At 39.1% G+C, this 20,162-nt stretch overlaps 1 protein-coding gene across 1 annotated transcript; it reads left to right on the forward strand.

Annotated features, from left to right (window-relative positions):
- The first annotated feature begins 1,079 nt into the window (after positions 1-1,079).
- Positions 1,080-19,919, forward strand: LOC107080934 (disheveled-associated activator of morphogenesis 2-like). Its single transcript, XM_015369147.1, has 9 exons — positions 1,080-1,203; positions 1,799-1,905; positions 3,497-3,585; positions 7,886-8,054; positions 10,874-10,981; positions 11,119-11,179; positions 11,434-11,565; positions 15,862-16,032; positions 16,115-19,919. The coding sequence occupies exons 1-9, from the start codon at positions 1,087-1,089 to the stop codon at positions 16,325-16,327; spliced, it is 1,167 nt and encodes a 388-aa protein (XP_015224633.1). The 5' UTR covers positions 1,080-1,086; the 3' UTR covers positions 16,328-19,919.
- Positions 19,920-20,162: the final 243 nt, after the last annotated feature.

Raw genomic sequence — 20,162 nt, forward strand, 5'->3', positions numbered from 1 at the left:
TAGAAAACCAAATCATGAAATTTGCATTTTTTTTCATGTTGCTTGTAATAATTTAAAATCACAATAATCTTTTAAAAACTAGATATAATCTTATCTTCTGCCGCTGAAAAAAAAAACCCCTGCAGCCTTCACTTGGACTTTTCTTGTTGTACTTAGATAATAGGCTAATTTTAAAGAAATTAATTTATAATTCACATATTCAATGAACAGTTCTTTAGACTGGAGAAAATGGAAATCTAGATAAGTCATTTTGTCTTAAAATAAGTGCATTTGTTCTTGAATTGAGGAGATAAAAGAGACATTTTGCCAATGAAACAAGATTATTTAGATTTGAAATAAGAAAACACAATTGAATTGTCTTTTTTCAAGTGCATTTTATCAAATTATCTTATTTTAAGAGTAACAGTACTCATTCCATTGGCAAACTCATCTCATTTACCTACTCAAATTAAGGGTAAATACACTTAATTTAAGAATTTTTTCCAGTGTAAGCCATAACATACAATAAGTCAGCTGCTTTTATCCACGAGTATTTCTTTTTCCTGAAAGTAGTGATTGATGATGATAAAATTTATAAAATTCAGTTCATTGTTAAATAGTTAAACAGTGAAGTGCTATCAGTGTCAACACTGACTCATATTAAAGATGCATCTGTTGACCTTTTTCTCAAAGGGGGTCGCGCTAACACGAAGCTGAATCCACTGCCGTCTTTTAAGATCCACTTGACAATATGTTCCCCATTTAAATCTCCAAGTGACAGCGGTCTGGGGCCCCCTCTGGAGAGTTTAGTGCTGACCTCACTCAGCAGATCAATAAACAGGCTTCCTGAGTCCATTGTGCATCTGAAAAAAGCGGCACGCTCCCTGCACTCTGTTTCATGTCAATAAGAAATGACCCTGCAGCTACAGCCTGACCCAGAGCAGGTCAGCAGATGGTCAATACAGCTGTGATGCATATACTGACAATGCTGGTATTGATCACAGCTCGGCACGCGTACCACTAAAAACAGCTGGCAGGGCTCTCAGGAGGGGAGCAGGAGGAAGTTTCCCCAAAGTGTCAGGACACTCATGTTTCTATTTCTATTTAATGTCATTAAAGCAAGTTTTGCTTCCCTGCAGGTTGAAAATGACAAATGAAGAAATCAGAAGGGCGATACTAGAAATGGATGAGAGAGAAGAGCTGGCCAAAGACATGTTGGAGCAGGTAGGACTTTCAGCATGAAGAAAGGCACCATAACAACCAAATACATTTGGTAAATAATAGAGAGTTAACAGGAGAAACTGTTCTTAGATTTGCCAAATTTATTTTTTTTTTAAAGACAGCATGGAGCTGGATTATCCCTTTTTTATATAATTAAATTAGAATGTAATAACAGATTACTCTCCAACTTTTTTAAATCCAAGTGTTATGAAGTTCTTTAGCTTATAGTTATATATGTATAAAGTCAAATTGGTATAAAATTAATTTCTTTTTTTCCAACAAGAAACATTTTATTCAAATGTTTCAGTGTAATTTTTTTAAACAGTTTTTTTAACAACACAACATTAACATAAACATCTTATTAAAGTAAGTAGACAGCTTGATACGATGCAGAGTATTGAATGCCACTAAACAAGGTTTAATTTCTAAATTAAAGAGGACATGAATTCTCGAAGAAATTTGAACACTATTGTAGATAGAAAACACTGAAACTGATTCACGTCTCCATAAGATTTTGAGTGAGATTAACTTTAGCTGATTGCAGCCCAGGCTTCTGCTTTGATGCTTCTAATAAACATTGTTTCTGTGCCTTTTTCAGCTGCTTAAATTTGTCCCTGAGAAAAGTGACATAGATCTTTTAGAAGAGCACAAACATGAGCTGGAGAGGATGGCCCGAGCTGACCGCTTCCTCTTTGAGATGAGCAGGTAAATATTCTATGCTTTTTTTTAATCAGAGGGCATCTTTGATTTCCATGTTCAGCCAACTTCCTGTCGTTCCTACTGGTGTTTTAATTAATGCAGAAATCTGACGTGGCTGAGTGAAACCATACCATACCAACTTTATTTATAAAGCACTTTATACACCAACCAAAGTGCTGTACACAATCATAAAATACAATGCAATTAAGAAAATATTTAATACAAAATACAGACAGAATAAAACAAAGTGAAACCTTTCAGATTGTGCCAAAAGCCAAAGAAAAAGATGGTTCTTACTGTAAGAAGAGACTTAAACCAGGAGTGAAGCGGCCTGTCTTATGCCCTAGGAAGATCAAAAGCAGGGTCCCCTCTAAGCTGGCACCTTGTTCTTGGCACCTACAGAAGCAACCAATCAGAATCCAATCAGACTGAAAAGGTCTACCATCATTTTTTTCACTTTCGGAAAATTATTTTCCAGTCCCCCTTTAATAATTTAAAGACTGGACGCTTTCATGAAGACACAGTGATTGCTCAATCCTAGATGGGGCCTTCTAAATCAGGGGTCTTCAATGTTTTCCAGGCCAAGGACCCCCAAACTGATGGCGAGATGGAGCAGGGACCCCCTAATTATATATGTAGTATGAAATTGTGTTATATCAAACTGGTCCTATAGTCCCTCTATTACAGATGGAGTCATGTAACGAAAGTAATTTTGACCTGAGATTATTTAAGTATTTCTGACTCAGATTCCTGGCTGATGGGACAGGTGTTGTGAATGAAACGGTGCCCAGCTTGAAAGAGCTCCTGTGTGTCGCTGAATGTGAGCATTGATGACTGAAAGACATCTTCTGCCTCCATTTATCTGTTTACTACAGTGTGTTGAATTCATGTTAATGTGGATTTAAAGACATTTCAATTAATGGAAAAAATTGGAGGAGGGAATATAAAAAAAAGTCTAAACCAAAACTTTTGCGATCCCCATGCAGGACCTCCATGGACCCCCTAGGGTTCTCGAACCCCTTGTTGAAGACCTCCGTTCTAAAGCAAAGCTTGTTCAACCTTTTTTAAGGGGGATTAGTCTAAATACTGACGGATCATACTGTGGGAGCCTGTTTGCAAGCACAGTTAAAAGATGGTTTTACTTGTAGCTATTTTAATCATGATTTAATAATAATTTAATAATAATAGAGTTATTAATGTTTAGTTTAGATGTTTAGATTTTGTAATTGATCAAACCCGTCCTGGAAGAGCTGCGGTCAGATGGTATAAAGATGAAGATAATTCAGGGAACTATATCCTTGTCCACTTTTTTTTCCTTGACTGCATTCTGTGGTCAGAGAAACACAGCAGGTGTTCTTTTTTTTTTGGCTATTTAATATGTTCTGTCCCTCTTTAAAAGTCTCCTTGGCCCATTTGTCATCTCTTCCTTTTGACAGGAGCTCTGTGCATGCTTTTGTAAACTGTGTAAAGTGAGAAAGGGGCTTTTGCACAAGCCAATGACTCCTACCTTTGAAGTCTCGCTCCCCTAAAGACAAATGTAACTGACCCGTTTTATTCTGTTTGTCTCCTCCTCTCATGTCTTTGTTCTCCTCATCAGAATCGACCACTACCAGCAGAGAATACAGGCTCTTTTCTTTAAGAAGAAGTTTGCAGAGCGTTTAGCTGAAACCAAGCCTAAGGTTGAAGGTAAGGACAAACACGATAGTTCAGTGGTTCTTGAACATAACTCTAAGGTAGTGTCTCTGTGGTTATCATGTAGAATGGAGCATATTTCTACAATAAGCTGATTGTTGTTTCTCATATTTATTCTAAGCTGAAATGGTTGAAAGATTTGATCATATCAAATTAAAATTCTATTAAATATTCAGCTGCTGAGCTGCTGATATCTTTACAATCAAACCCGATTAAAGCCAGATCTTTCCCATCGTTTCTCAAAGCGGTGCAGTTGTTGGAAAACTCCTGCAGCATCTGGACCATCAAACTACAGCTGCACAAAAACTGCTTGAGATTGTTCTTTCTAGATGTGCATGAAATCGCAGAATGTCAGGATCCACTTGGATACAAATCTAAACAGCACAGCATTTCAAAGCGATTAGCAGTGATTTATGTTTTCAGGTTTGGTTCATCTCAAGCCTTTGCTGAGAAAGAGCAAACACATAGATGTTAAAATAAATTAAGTCTGGTATCATTTAAGGAGGCAGTTTACATGAAAAGCTGGAAGGAATCAACACTTGGAGAGTTGCATTATCACTGTACTTTTGGTACAATAGGCAGAACCGAGCACCAATAATCAACTCGGATCCCAGTCAACAAGTCTGGTGCTGCCACAGATTTATCTGCTGGTGGGGAGGGCAGGTTAAGAGTGTTTTGCAGAGTTAGTTTTATTTTTTTATTTTTTTTTTGGTTTACAAAAATAGATTTTGGCCTGTTTTAAAAAAAAGAAGTTCTCCTTTGACTATAGCACCCATCTTTGTTGTGACCACTATAAAACATGTAGCAAGCAGGTCATCTTGTGGCTTTTTCTCAATAATTTAACAATCTGTCAGATTTCTGCACTTCATCACATTTTATTCCACCTGAGCCGTGGATCTCTGCAGTCATGGTTACTTTGGTCTCTGATTCTCTGATTAATTCTCCCTCTACAGCCTGTCAGTTCAGGCGAACAGCCATGTCTTAGTAGGTTTATCATTATGCCATACTCTCCCTATTTTTGAAAAATGGGTGATTCTGTTTCTGTGAGATTTTTAAAGCTTGGGATATTTTTGTATCATCTAACTCAAAAATCTTCACATCCTTATCCTTGACCTGTCTGCTTTATAAAGTTGTTAATCTGTTATTGTCCTCTAAGAAACCCTAAAAAAAAAAAAACTGGGTTTATTTAGAGATGGAATTACACGCAGTGGCTAGATACAAATGCATGCCAAAAAAAAACCTTAGCATCTGTTCTGATGGGAAAAAAAGGTTGTATGATGTCCAATGCATTAGGAAAGAAAGAAAGGAATAGGGCCTGGATAGCCACTTGCTATTCTCTGCAACTGTCTGTACAATTCCAACTAAGCTGGATCTATGGAGACACTTAACCAGAATTTCTGAACACCTCTGACTTCCAGTCCAATGCAGACTGCGGTCATCTGCAGGAATACTCTCCAGTCATTGGGTGCATCAAAGATTAACAAGAAGCGGATTAAAGGGAGCTGGTGAAGTTGCTTTGTGAAATGATGCAAAAACATTCATAAGATCCTAAATGTCAAGAAAACAGGGAGATGATTGTATAATTCAGAAGAAACTATTAACTATTATCATGGGAGAATAAATAGAGGTTGTGGAGGAGTATAAATACCTTGGTGTTAACCTAGTCAACAAACTTAATTAGAGACATAAGTATGAAGCTTTCTACAAGAAAGGACAGAGCAGATTGTCCTTCCTAAAGAAGCTTAGGTCCTTCAGTATTTGCAGCGAGATGCTAAACATCTTCCATATGAATGTTTTGGAGACTTATACTGTAGATCTTCTGGGGTAACACCATCAGAGCAAATTACTTAAAAACCTCGACAAGCTAATAAAAAAGTCCTCCTCTACAACCTCTGGAGATTATTTCACAAAGAAGAATTCTCCATAAAGTGAAGAAGATTATGGACAACAGTGAGCATAATCTTCAGAAGATTGTTAAAAAACAACAGTGTCTTCAGTAAGAGGCTCCTCCTGATCTGTTTCAAGACAGTCTGGTAAACCAGACAGATTTTTTCACATGTAGGTGTGTCTAAAAATCAAACAACAAACATTGTGTGGAGACATAAACAATCAATGAACATTTCAATAAACCGTGTGCCTAGCGATGGTAGAAGCTCGGAAGTACAGAATGCATTTTAGGTTTAACAGAGATTCTTTTTAGGGCAGCTTTATGTTAACTGCCTTGCCGATTTATAATACATAGTTTTGCATAAAAAAAAATTTAAATCCATCCATTTTCTTCCACTTATCCGGGACCCAGAGGTAGCAGTCTTAGCAAAGATGCCCAGAATTCCCGATCAACACACACCTCCTTTAGCTGCTCTGGGGGGACCCCAGCTCAGAGACATAGTCCCTCAAGCGTGTCCTGGGCCTTTTACGAGGCCTCCTCCCAATGGGACATGCCTGGAACACCTCCTGAGAGAGGCGACCAGGAGCATCCGAAACAGATACCCGAGCCACCTCAGCTGGCTCCTTTCGATGTGGAGGAGCAACGACTCTACTCCGAGCTCCTCCCGGGTAACTGAGCTCCTCGCCCGATCTCGAAGGGTGCGCTCAGGCACCCTTTGAAGGAAGGTAATTTCGGTCGCTTGTATTCGTGATCTTGTCCTGTTGGTCATTACCCAGATCTCATGACCATACATGTAGGTGAGGGGGGAGCGTAGATCGATCGTTAAACCGAGTTTTAACCCAGACTCAGCTCCCTCTTCACCACAATAATCCGCTACAGTGACCACATCACTGCTGATGCATAACGAATCCGTCTATCAATCTTACGCACTATCCGTCCCTCACTCGTGAACATGACCCTGAGATACTTGAACTCCTCCACTTGAGACAAGGACTCTCCACCAACCTCAAGAGGGGAGTCCAACTTTCTCCGGTGGAGAGCTATGGCCTCAGTTCTGGAGGTGCTGATCCTCATCTACTATAAATTTTACGGTTGTAAATTCATGGAATTTAAACAAGTAAGGGGATGTGAACACTCTCCTAAGGTGGTGGTTAGAATGAGACCTCAGTGTGGGTTTACAGGGGAAAATAATGCAGCTGTCATTTCATTTGTGGCCCAACTTTCCAACAGATGATATTTTCATAACTTTCTGCTACTTGTGAGCAGAAAAAGAAAAATTCAAAATTATATCATGAGTCTGGACGTATATTATGGGGCAATGAGCTTTTCATTCAAGTAGTCCAGTTAGTATATGCATGTGTGAGTGCATACTGGTCAGCTATATTTTGCTTTTATGCATTGTTCCCCTCCCCTTGCCAGCATCCTTGTTACCACGGAGGCTGTTTTGGAAAGCTGGCTCATGTTTGGAGAGGACAGCATCTGCTTGTGAACCCTGAATCTCACTTCAAAGATGTCGGGGGGAGCTTTCCAGTATGGAGCTGTAGCGTTCAGAGCTAGGGTTGCTTTGATGAGAACATCACAGTATTATTGTCGGCAGTTTTATTTGCACTGACAGTTCATTCCTGTTTGTGCTGCAGCATTTCTTGTCAGAAACTCGATTCCTTCTGGTCTGAGGTCGGGGTAATATATTCTGACATACATCTCGCTCTGTGCTGGCGCGGAAAAAGAAACCTCTACAATTGCTGTTTTTGGATCCAAAAAAACTCCCCCTGACCGCACCGGCCATCGATGTCCGCAGTAAAAAAGAATCTGGTTTTATTATTCATGTAACTTTGTCACATACTGCAGATTAGACTGTAAGTCTGCAGACCACCCAGCCTGCTCAATGGGAGCATCAGAAGAAGAAAGCTCCATCAGCTGGAGCCAGACGAACAGTTCCCATGCTCAATCACAGCACAAAGAAAGTGTAACCATAACAATATGATGTTTGCTAATGATTTTCTCAGTCACACTCATAGTTCCCTCTGTGGAAATGGGGAACCACCTGCACTTCGCCAGACAGTCTGTCCTCAGGGGAAATAAAACGGACACTGTTGGCTCGTGTTCGGTATATTCCTTTCCTCCCCTGCTGTTTTTACTGACGGATGGAAGGATGGGATGCATTTAGCACCAAGCCGCCCAGTTTTTGCGGAGAACACCGATCACTCATCGTCGATGACGTTAAAATAAAGGAAATTCTGGGGGAACACAGGGTGGAATTTGGAGTTCCTGTGTCTCTGTGGTGTTTGAGTAAATTAACAGAGGGGAAGGAATAATTGAAGCCCAGTTTGTTATGTAATATCCAAAGTTGAACAAGTTTAAACTATGATCTCAGCAGCTGGTTTTCCTCTTTCTGTTTTCCTGTAGCCATCCTCAATGCCTCTGTAGAAGTGGTCCGGAGCAAGCGTCTGACTCAGGTCCTGGAGGTGGTGCTGGCCTTTGGAAACTTCATGAATAAAGGCCAGCGGGGGAACGCCTTTGGATTCAAGGTCTCCAGTCTGAACAAGATCGTTGACACCAAGTCGAGCATAGACAGGTAGGCCATGGAGGAGAAGGATTTTTTCAATCGCTAATAAAAAAAATAAACATTTCAGTTGACCTAAACTTGAGTTTCTATATAACTTCAAGAATAAGGACAAGGCAGGAAATATTATTCTAGTATTTTTCCACCCAGATTAATGAAGAGTGCTTTGCACTAAATGAAATGAAAAGATATAAACAATATCAGGAACACCATCAAAACACAAAATACAGGCTAATAGTACAAAATAGATCTAAAGAACAATTGTGAAGTTTAAGCCTCCCTTAAAAGAATACCATTAAAATCCTTATTTGAATAACTAAAAAACATTTTAAACTTTTATCGGCAAATTTAAACAGTTTAGAAACTATACTGTGTCTCTGCTCTCTCAGCACCTCCACACGCTTTGCTCACACATTTATCCACCGTTCATTCTTTTCCCCAAAAGACAACATCAGAGGTTTGAAAGAAATTGACAGAAAAACATAAAACTGCTCCAGCACAGTGAAGACATGTGGGAGTTCTCCTCTCTTTACAATGAGATGCTGTCAGTACAGTTGATGTTGCCACAGAAACAGGAGCTATTGGCCTGGATATAAGCGACTCGGATGCATCTTTATAGAAACGGGGAGATGAAGTGAAGCTCAGCATTCTTACTCCACTGCCTCCCTGACCTAATTCTTCTGTGCACTCTGGAACTAAAAGAGGTTTTGGATCCTGCATATGAAACTTTATACAATACAACCCTGGGCACAGTATATTCATGAGTATACCTGAGAGCATTGATGTATTCAGATCCATGCCATTTTTATAATTATCTTGTCACTTCCTGAGGGCCTAGCTGCTATTTAGAGATGTGTTGCTATGGTAACCTGACAACAATTTATACACAGACAGAAAAAAAACAAGTAGTCTTGATGATTTGAAGCAAATGTTGCATTAAATGTAAGAGGTTTTTAGAGCATGTCACCGCTGTATTTTATTTTTTTGGAAATTGAAGCTGGTCTGGCACAATCAATGTTCTTCTCAGATCAACATTCTTCACAGATCGATGCATTCTTCTCTGGCAGAACCTATGCATCATAGTTAAAATGCAGCAAGTTATATTAATTTGACTCTATCAATTAATTTAAATTACACTATGCTGGTTAATATTTAGAATGCATTTTCACATTCTATTCTATTCCTTAAAACATACTACGTGTTTGCACCAATTAAAATTAGTAGTAGGCCTAAAGCTTTTCTTTTAGCTACTCAGTTACTGTATTCTGCGTTGAGCCACCTGCACGCTAAAATCCTTAGAAACTTTAAAGATACATCCTGTGTAGATTAATAATAAGAATCCAACCAAATGAACAATGAAAGCTCTAATTACTAGATTAACATGATTTAGATGTTCAAAATAAAAGTAAAATATATACAGACCATGTTTCTCAGACCAACAGTTTTTCAATCAGAGATGCATAGTTTGCTCCATATGATAGATTATTTACTATGGCTACTAAAACTTCTATACGGATGCTAAATCTGGAGTCTGATCCAGATCTGGATTAAATACTAAACAAAGCCAGACTCAGTCCTCACATTGTTTAAGGACACAGTGTGCTGATGCACAACCAAGATATGTGCGGTCGAGGTCTGATTGCAGTGCAGCGCACTCCTTTAACCCTAGACTACTCAGGCCAGGGTTTTTTTTTTCAATTCACAAGAACCGGAGTTCGGACTTGTGTCCTCGCCAAGTATGTTCATTAGATAACACAGGAAAGTGTGGACTCGTGACGTCACCACATGCTCGGCTCGTCTGGAGCTGCATTTCGCCTCCTCTTATTAATAGTCTCTACTTCTTACTTTGTTCATTTAGTGGTGGAATAATAATGAACACAGTCAGATAAACACAAATCAAATGAAAATTTCACCAAATAAAAAAAGAAACTCTGCATCAGAGCCAGCGTTTCTTCACACACCGCTATGCCGAGAGAGGGCTGCTGCAGACAGACTAAAATTAGCCTCAGAGGTCCGCTGGTTGCCACGGTCCTCCCAACATCCAACTTTTTTTTAAATTTAGCGCTAAATCACTAAATGCTCCACATAGTGTCGCTTAAAAATATCATGTTCTCGCCTTCTCTTTCTGCACTTCCCTCTCTCTCTCTCTTTGCTTTCCCCACTGATTCTAACTGGGGATTTTTCATCTAGGGAACTTATGTTCATATTTATAACATAAAATTGTGTCTATTTTTTAAGTCGTTTTGGATAAAAGCGTCTGCTAAATGCATAAACATAAACACAGATGTGAAAAACGCAAAAAGGTGCTAACTTTTCCATATATGAATAAAGAAGTTAACTTCAGCCATGTTCAGTAGCGATTGCTGTCAGAACTTCTACGGTAAACCAGTAAACCATCAACAATAGAGATTAATGCACATAATAGAAAACAATCGTCATTAAACATGGTGAGTGGTGAGTCAGGACGTACTGTAGACACTATGAACTTCTACATGTTTATAAAATATTAATCACATTTTGTACTATTTATTTAAAATATACTTAAAGCAAAGTTTTAAGAGTTTTTAAAAGTTTAAGGAATAACTGTACATTAGCCATTGAATACATTTGGTGCAGGATTGTTGGTGTGATAAATTTTTCATAACTCAAAAATACTTTTTTTCCATTAATCTTACTTAAAGTTTCCTGTCTACCTATTTTCAGTGCAGTGTTTTTAATTGTCTTTGAAGTACAGAGTTAAAAGACAGTAAGAAAGTATTGATATTTTCATAGACAGGAGAAAGTATAACATGTAAAATTATATGTAATAAAACACTGGTTTCATGTGACAGGAATATCACCATGTTGCACTACTTGATCATGATTTTCGAGAAGAACTACCCCGACACGCTGTACATCCAGGAAGACCTCAGGAGCGTGCCTGAGGCGGCCAAAGTCAAGTAAGCATACAGAAACCCTGAGAAGTTTCAGTTTAGTTAATAATACCAACAGAGCCAGCTGTGCTCTGAAGGATGATTTGATTTATAGAGTGAATGATTAATAACAGCAAACATTTGTTAATCTTCTCACTCCTCAGTTTGTCAGAGTTGGAAAAAGAAGTGCACAACATCAAAAGCGGGCTGAAGGCTCTCGAGGCGGTGAGTTGTGTTGCATTATATTTCTTCTCCTTCCCGCTGGTTCTTCTGCCTGTAATTATGTTTTCGAGCCGAAGCAGAGATGAACAGCTTGCTGAGGTGTTTAAATGCTGGTAATGTTCGGAGCTCGACAGCAGGGCTGTGCCACACAGACAGAAGGCTAAAAAAAAAAAAGTATTTCAGCCTTTGGTGAACTTACAGTTAGCAGCTTTCAGACTGAATGTTTCACAGCTTGTGTCCGTGTCGCTTCTCACCAGGAGCTGCACTACCAGCAGAGCAGGACGAGGGAACGTGGCGACAAGTTTGTGGCTGTGATCGGTGACTTCATCACTGTGGCTGGGTTTAGTTTCTCTGAACTGGAGGATCAGCTGAGTGAAGCCAAGGAAAAGGTAACCCTTCAACTTTCTATGTTCAAACTCATTAAGTGATATCATCAGTTTTCTTTTTATGTGAGTTTTGTGGATACCTTAGTTTTAAATTAGGATTTCAGTGGAGCAGTGGGTAGCACTGCTGCCTTGCAGCAAGAAGGTCCCAGGTTTGGTTCCCGGCCCGGGGTCTTTCTGCATGCATTTTGCATCCTCTCCCTGAGCATGGGTGGGTTCTCTCCAGGTACTCCGGTTTCCTCCCATCGTCCATAAACATGACTGTTAGGTTAATTGGCTTCTCTAAATTCTCCTAAAGCTGGGCAAACACTGTGCGATTTTCTTTTTCAATCGTTGCACGCAGCTACAGCTAACACTTTATGACTAAACCGAAGGGTTTCGTCGTAAAGTGTGAGTTCACAGCTCATGATGCACGTTCTAAAACTGTGCGGCTCGACGCTCTCCGCAGTGAGGTGGTGCTACTCAGACTCGTTCATACAGAAGCCAAACGAGTAGAAGAAGAATATGAAGCTCACTAGAGTGAAACGCGCTGCCTTGGCAATTTGTGCAATTTTGTGCTAAAAGCCCTAAAAAGAAAAGGCAAAGACGTATTTGGACAAAGACACGGCTGAGAAAAAGTAGCTACTACGGTCTGTAAATTTTACAGAAAGAACTCAGTTTCACTCGCACCCCTGCCATTCTTCTATGTTTTCGTCTCAGAGGAAGAAGAAGAATCCTTGTTTTCGAATGCCCACTGAGCGATTTGTCCACGACCTCACGATTCCTGGTCATGAGAGGCTAATCGCCCCCTCGTTATCCCCTGTACACTACACGGTACACGACGCACGATCAGGCTGAAAGTCGGGCCGACCGAAGAATTCTCACACAAATGGAAAATCTTCCCGAAAAGGGCAAAAAATTGCACAGTGCATGCCTGGCATTAGGTGTGAATGTGTGCGTGAATGCTTGTTTGTCTTGTCTGTCTCTGTGTTGTCCTGCGATGGACTGGCAACCTGTGCAGGGCGTACCCCACTTCTCGCCCGTAGACAGCTGGAGATAGACCCATCTAGGTGATAAAGCGTGGTGGAAAACGGATGATTATACATCACCAGGCGTATTGAGTTTAAGAAACAAGTGTATGGTTAAACATCCAGGTGGATGGTTTTTATACATCCAAAGCTAGTCATCCTCTTCCACCCACCCCTGTGTCTGACAACTGGAGGAATAAAGCGAAAACGTGTAATCTGAGAACCGTAAAGCCTCTGGACATTACTCTGAATCCGGTGGTACGATTTTAGCCCGGCTTGGAAAACCCAAATTGAAAGATTAGCCAGGAATTCCCCTCTTATGTCCTCTCTGTGTGTCTTTGAGTTAGTCTTTTAAATCCGCTCCCCTTGCATTTACAAGTGGAACAACTGGCCTTTTGAACTCCGCTGGCTCCAGTTCTGATGTATGGTAGAAAGTGTGTCAGCTGAAGACGTCAGTGGGACTGAGGGAATGTTGGAGTAAGACTGTGTTGAAAAGATTTATGGGAACATAGTTAATTTGCAAGATGATGCTGTGCCAGTTCACATTTAGCCCAATGCTTCTAAATCTTACACCCTTTTTCTTTAGCACAGACTTTGCATTGTAGTAGTTCATCTATCCTCTCTAATTAATGACAGCGTTGAAGACCTGAACAGCTGTTTTTCTCAGAACAGTCAACAGGTTGCAAGACAGATGGAGAAAAAGAAAGTAGACCAGGCCTAGGGGTTTCATGTAGAGCCTCCCTTCTGGTTAATTATTTGCTCAATGAGGAGTGAAAATTGGAGGGAAAATAGTTTGGACGTCATGGGAGACGAACTGGGAAGAATAGGGCACCAGTCAGTGTGGTAAAACAAAAGAACCTGTGTTTGCCGGCCCAGTCTCCAAACACACAGCTGTGTATGTCTGTGTGGTTGGTAAGTGGGTGTTTGTCAGGATCCTCTGACGGCCGGCTGGATTTCCACTGGAATACTGTACAAATATGGATGTCAGGATGTGTGTTTGGTCTTTAGGAAGGCGGAGGATAACCAAACAGATCAGCCTGCTGAGGCTAATAAATCTCCATGGCAACAGATGCATGAGTCTGCAAAAGAAACAAGCAGAGCCATGGAGTTAGGAGAGTGCAGCACCAGAAGACCGAGCAAGTTAGGTTCCTAAGGCGTCTAATAGTTTGGCCGAAATAATACAGGGAGATGTGCCAAAAACTGGATAATTTTGGTAATTAATTCACAAAATTGACAACTATTAGAAAAAAGCTTACAGATTGAGAGGCTGTACTTGTTAGCCATGTGAAATATGTTTTATGTAATCTATTGCCTGTTTCTATTATATTCAGTTGACTTATATGTAATGTTTATTGATGTTAATCTTTTGTTTACATGATCAAAGGCGAGTACAGCAATCTTAGTATCAGCTTCTAATGAAATAATAGGAGTCAAGTCTAAGTGGATGCAGTCTTTCCTCTTTACATTTGTATTAATTGTATACATTGTACCATGTAAAGCTGTGCATGTAAAAAAGTTAACTGTCTGTTTTTGTCCATCTCAAATATATTCTTTATTATTGTTACTTTATACTAATCAGAGAGTCAAATTTAAGATCTGTTGTTCATTTTCCTCTAGTTTATCATAGTTTATTAATCAACTCGGTCAACTTCACTCAAAATATTTAAGCTTAGTAGCAGTTGCTCTTTGAAATTATTTCAATTTTTTTCCAGGGGTCATGGAATTAATTGCTTTATTAATTTTAAAGCAAATATAAGATTTTATTAAATTAAAATCAAAAGTACATAATCAACAATTCAAACCAAAAACAATACCTAAAAGCCAAAATTATACAACTATAGATGTCCAGATTTGGGCACCAATTCCAAAACTTCTATTGACAAAATTCTAAAGATCAAGAGTCCTTGCAGTTATAATATATGATAATATTATTTGTTAATAATATCTTAACAATTAAGCAACAAGAAGCTTGACAATTAATTAATTTCTCAAGAGAGCACGCCCTTTATCTGCTTTTCCAAGTCACTCAAACATAAAGTTTGTGGCAGGTATTAATCATTTTAATTCACCTGTATGCCAGCTGTTTGGTCATGTATATAGTTTTTTTTCTGGGTAAGGGAGGTAAATAACATGTCCAAATATTCTGTAAATGTTTGCATGCTAAAAACAAATATTTATTTAGCTGAATTATGATACTAATCTATTAAAGCAAGACAATCAAAGAGAAGCAGATCTGCCCAAAATTTATATAAGACACCTACATTTAAGCTTTTAAAAATATACGTAGATATTTTATTTTGCACACAGAATAAATCAAGCCAAACTTTAAACATTTGTTTTATGAAAGTTCTGATCAACCTTTGTAGCTTTAATTAACTTTTAATAGACAACTTTTTTATAGTGCAAGCATTTTACAAATGTTAGAACAATATTTTTTTTCTCCATCTGGGTTTTCCTATAATACTTTAACACATCCTCAAATGTGAGTTTGTCCCCAATGCTGCCAGAGTGCAGGACAACAACGTTTTGCTGTGTTTTTGTTTTGTCTGTCACTGAGAAAATCATATTCCTTTATTGGATGTTTCTGTTTATCCAGTTAGCTCAGACCCCGAGGGGGACCAGAGGAAACACTTTTGACCAGATACATAATTACATACATAGGGGAGGGATGATGGTGGGGTTGTCATGGACACCCGGCCCATAATGACAGGATGGTTTAGCCTTTTTAGAAAGAGCAACGGCGTTTTGTAACATAGTGTTGAGACCACATACAGAAAATAAGACTTTTACAAACGAGAGATTTTGTGATTTTTCTGGCAAAATTACTTCCAGAACTTCCTAAATGCTCATTTAGTGTAGCTTAAGATATCAAGAAAGCATTTACTTTATATGTATTTAAAAATGTATCTCTCTCTGTGGCTTATAAAGCTATACATCAGAAAAATAGTGGACCAAAGTTCTTTCTAATTATGGATGTATGTGTAGTGCAGAACAGAGCCGACTGTGTAGGAATGCTTGGCTACAGGCAGCGCCCTGGCACCAAGCACTGAACAGCTTGGAACGTGACTGTGTGGACATACGGTGGTCAAATCATGCAGCCCTGCTACACTGTGTGTGTTCCTTTAGCTCTTAAGATTTTTTTTTTTTTTTATTTGCACATACTGGCAAAATTTATTTGAGTGGGCATGCATATGCATGACCATTTGGTTTGTTTCTAGAAGAACTGGGTCATTTTATAAGATACAGCCCATGCATCTATTTTAATGTCACTCTCTTTTTTTTTTTTTCTTTGTAGTTTGCCAAATCTCTAAAGCACTTTGGGGAAGAAGAAGGAAGGATGCAGCCCGATGATTTCTTTGGGATCTTTGATACCTTCTTGCAGTCATTTAGTGAAGCTCGGCAGGACCTGGAAAACATGCAGCGGCGCAAGGATGAAGAAGAGAGGAGGGCACGGATGGAGGCCATGGTGAGATACTCCTGAGCAACTATGGCTGACTATGTTTACTTCTAGCTTCTTCTCTGCAATAACCGTTTCTATCTTTCTCCAGCTGAAGGAGCAGAGGGAGCGTGAACGGCGGGCAAAGAAGGGCGGGGCCACGGAGGAGGTTGGCGGAGAGTTTGACGACCTTGTCTCTGCATTACGCTCCGGCGAGGTCTTTGACAAGGACCTTAACAAGTTCAAGCGAAACCGAAAGCGCTCCGTCAACCAGCTAGTGGAAGGTGGTGGCCGGGAGAGAGCCGTCACCAAGGTGAACTACTAAGGCTGGAAAATGGAAGTAGATTTAAAAGGCAAAACTCTTTCAAAAAATCTCAAATACGCCATGGCGGAGATCAAGTTTAGCCCAGATCTTCTAACTGTCATGGCTTCCATTGGAACAGATGTTAGTAACAGCTGGACTGGACTTGTAGAGACACGGTGTGTCAAAAAAAAAACACTCCCTTCAGATTGATCTTCTAAAGATGTTCCAACCAGTCTGTCCCTGCAGTTTGGGTGGATGAATGGACGGATGGATGGACAGACCACTGTGACACATTGTCCCACTTCATCTGACTTTCCATTTAACACTGTGCTTCAGGTTCCTCTTGTTGATCACTCCTGCTCTTCCTCTGAAACCCTCTCTGTTCATCTAAAAAGCTCTATGGTGCTGAAGTGTGGTTATCGGGATCAGAACTCTCTACAGTCACCTCGTACTTAGACGCCAAAAGGAAAGTTTTGAAACTGGTGAAGTTTGGCAGATTGAAACAAAACACAAAAGAGAGATAAAGGGGATTTAAGCCATTACGCCCTCAGTCTTGGTGCTTCTTCAATCAGGAAAACAAGATTCTAAAGCCACAGAATGGACCTCTCTTCGCAAACTTCAGCTGATACGTCAACGGGTATGAAGTCAAGAAATCTCCTGCTTCATAACAATGGATTCCTACAGGAGGCCTCGGACAGCGTCCCCAAGAAGATCCCACCCACAAATTAACCAGGGAACAAACAACTGCTCACATAGAAACCCTGACAATGATTGTGCCACAAGATCTAAGCCTCAACTATACTTTCAAACAGTTTCAAAACCTTTCTGGCATGAAGCAGTGCCAAAGTAGAGACATAAAACCAATGTAAATGTGTTGACAGTAAATATTCAGCAGTTAGGCGTTGATATATATTTATATGTAGATGCAACAAGCTAATTGCAAAGATGTAGAAGTGTTTTTTTACGTTTCGGCATATTGGGATTTTGTACACACAATGCATTGCTGTTGAAGTGAATTTCTTTAACATTTAGTGCTAAACGATTGTGAGGTAGATGTCCTTTTTCGCTCCATTGTTTCTTGTTTGCACTGAGCTTCTTTTTGACAAACACTCAAATATAAACACCAGCCAATGGCTGTTGAAGGAAGGCCGTGAAGCATTAAACCCTTAAATGTCACTCTTAGTCATTTTACAGTATTGTCACTTTTTGTAGCCTGAACGCTCCAATCTGACGCTATTAGCAGTTTTATCCCTGAATCGCACACATTTTTGATAGCTTATGATGCCCGTGTCAAACTTTACATTGCAAAGAGGCTTTTCTTGTTGTATTAGGGTACAGAGGACTTAAAAAGGGCCTGTATGAATTACTGGACACCAACCAGACCCAAACATTCTTTAGTTGCTTATTTTGTGCAGCTGGTTGCCAAGTAAAAGGAAGAAGTATCCTTTTTTTTTAAGATAGTCCAGTTTCAGTGTACATTTTCTTCATGTGCATAAGCTTTTCCAATCTTTCAGCAGCAGGAATCATGTAAGTTGCAACAATTAGTTCTGGGTCTAACTGTTTTTTACATTTTCTAGAGAAAAGGAAACCTGTCAGAGTTGGAGACAAAAAAAGGTGAATCTGGAGCAGTCAGTAATGGGAAAGTTGAGGTGTAGAAGATATTTGTGAGTTGTCAAACCAGATCTAAATGCCTTGACTGAGATAAACCAGTTTAGATTTCATCAAATGTAGCATTTATTAATCTAAATGTAAATCCCTAGTAAGGACCAGTTTAAGAGGTGTTGAAGAGACTGCAATCAGAGTGCAACACTAAGACATTTGAACTCCATTCATTTCAGACAGGCTGAAGACATTGCCAAAGACATGCTGATTTAATTTTTATTATTGAAACAGCTGTTTCCATAGCAACGGTTAAATTGTATGTTCAACAATTCGTTGTCATATATTTATATTAGACGCATAACATACCGTGCTTATCGGAATCCAAGAGAAGTCATGAGTTAAAGTACAAAGAGAAGTCTAAATTTAGACCTTAACCCAGATTCTCACATCTGCTGATTATTTGTAATTGTTCACCTATAAGTGCCTCAGATTTTTTTTTTTCTACACAAATCATTCCTCTGTGTTTTAGTTCTTGTGGCTTTCAGAATTTATTTTTAAAGGCTTTCAAAATGACTGCAGGTCAAGAAGAACTGGCGCCATCTTGTGGTCAAAGATGATGCAGTTGATTTGTATATGAGGCCAACTCCAGGTACTAAACAATCGCCTCCAAAACCTTTATTTTAACTGTGACTGATTGTATAATGTGCAGATAATCCCCCTTAGCTTTAATTTATTAAGTTTTGTCACCAGACACCTCATCATTTTGCAGTCATGTTTTGTTTCTTTTTGTGCAGACTAAAGAGAAATTGAGATGGAGCAATGAGGCACAATCTTTTGAGATGAACCCTTAAAACTGAATTTAGACACTTTAAAACCAAAAAGAGGAATTATCTTCTTAAACCAGCATCTTTATGTATCATTGAGCTTTTTTATTTTAAACCTCTGCTTTCCTTCCTCTTGCTGTTTATCAGTCAGTATACCAGACTTCAGCAAACCGTTCTAAACATCTTCATTCAGAGCTTTAACCCATATTACAGAGAATACATTGAGAGATAGTGAAAAGTTGTCAGTATTAATACGTGTTTGTTTTGTTACATTTTTGGATGTTTATTTGGCCATTGACTGGCTCTTTTGAAGTGTAAAGATGGAAATCAGAGGAAAGTAATTAGTAGCTTGTTCAATGCACTTTTTATAACAATGATGATGGGACATTTCTAATGGCAGCAACAGTTTGGAGGGATCTGATCTCGCTTAAGACAAAAAGGATGCAGCAAAAAGGTGTTGCTTACAGAAAGGCGTGTAGAAAAGGGGAGTCAGGATGAGGATGCTGGCTGGTCTGCCGGAAACAAAATGACAGTATGTCTGAGTGGCAGGAACAGGATGTGGAAAAACGATAAAAAAAAGAAAACTGCCTCGAGGTTCTTTGGGGTTCTGTCACCATTATGTTTGTCTTTACATGCACAAGGATTTGATCTGCATGCCTACAGAAGGTTGCACAAAGTGATTTGTTGATCTCTTAAAAGAACATTGCTTGCAAAATGCAACCCACCTGTTACACCACAGTCTGTACTGCCTGAGAAAAGTTGCACCCATTCTTCAAGTTTGTATAATTGTGAGAAGTCCGTATTTTTTACCGTTGGAAATTAAAACACACACACAAAAAAAATCCTTCACTGAAAGATGTACAGTTAGAAAAAAAAAGAGAAGCATTTTGTACACCTTTGTTGATGTGTGAGATAAGATTAAAAAGAAGATGAAAACATTGAGGAATGTTCCATTGTTCCTGTACATTGTACCTCTATTTATTTGCCTTATTTAGTTTGGTATATTTTGTATGTACACACAGCATTACAACAAAATGTTATATTAAAAAATCTGAATAATTGATCTGTGGTCTGTGTTTGATGGATAGTTCTGAGACTTGTATAAGATTGACCCCTTTTTTACCACTTCAAGAACTTTTTTGTTTTCTTTTTCACCCCATGTCTATGTAGGGTTAAAATAAACTGACTCCTCAGAAAACTGATTGTCTCTGCCACTGCTTTTCATGTTGAAGTATATTTAATGCTAACCTGGTGAGAGAAGTTTTGTTAGGTTTATTCTTTTATACATCATGTGCATTGTTACTTTGTTAGCCAGATTAGAGAGAATAGAAGGCCTTCCTTCACATTGTGGATGTCACTGTGTGTAAGGAGGACATCTAAATAGGACAGCCTTCTCGTCTTTTAAAGATACGCAGGATATGGGCACATCT

This window comes from Cyprinodon variegatus, unplaced genomic scaffold (genome assembly GCF_000732505.1).
Source record: "Cyprinodon variegatus isolate N-32 unplaced genomic scaffold, C_variegatus-1.0 Scaffold2532, whole genome shotgun sequence".
In the NCBI taxonomy this organism is placed as follows: Eukaryota; Metazoa; Chordata; class Actinopteri; order Cyprinodontiformes; family Cyprinodontidae; genus Cyprinodon; species Cyprinodon variegatus.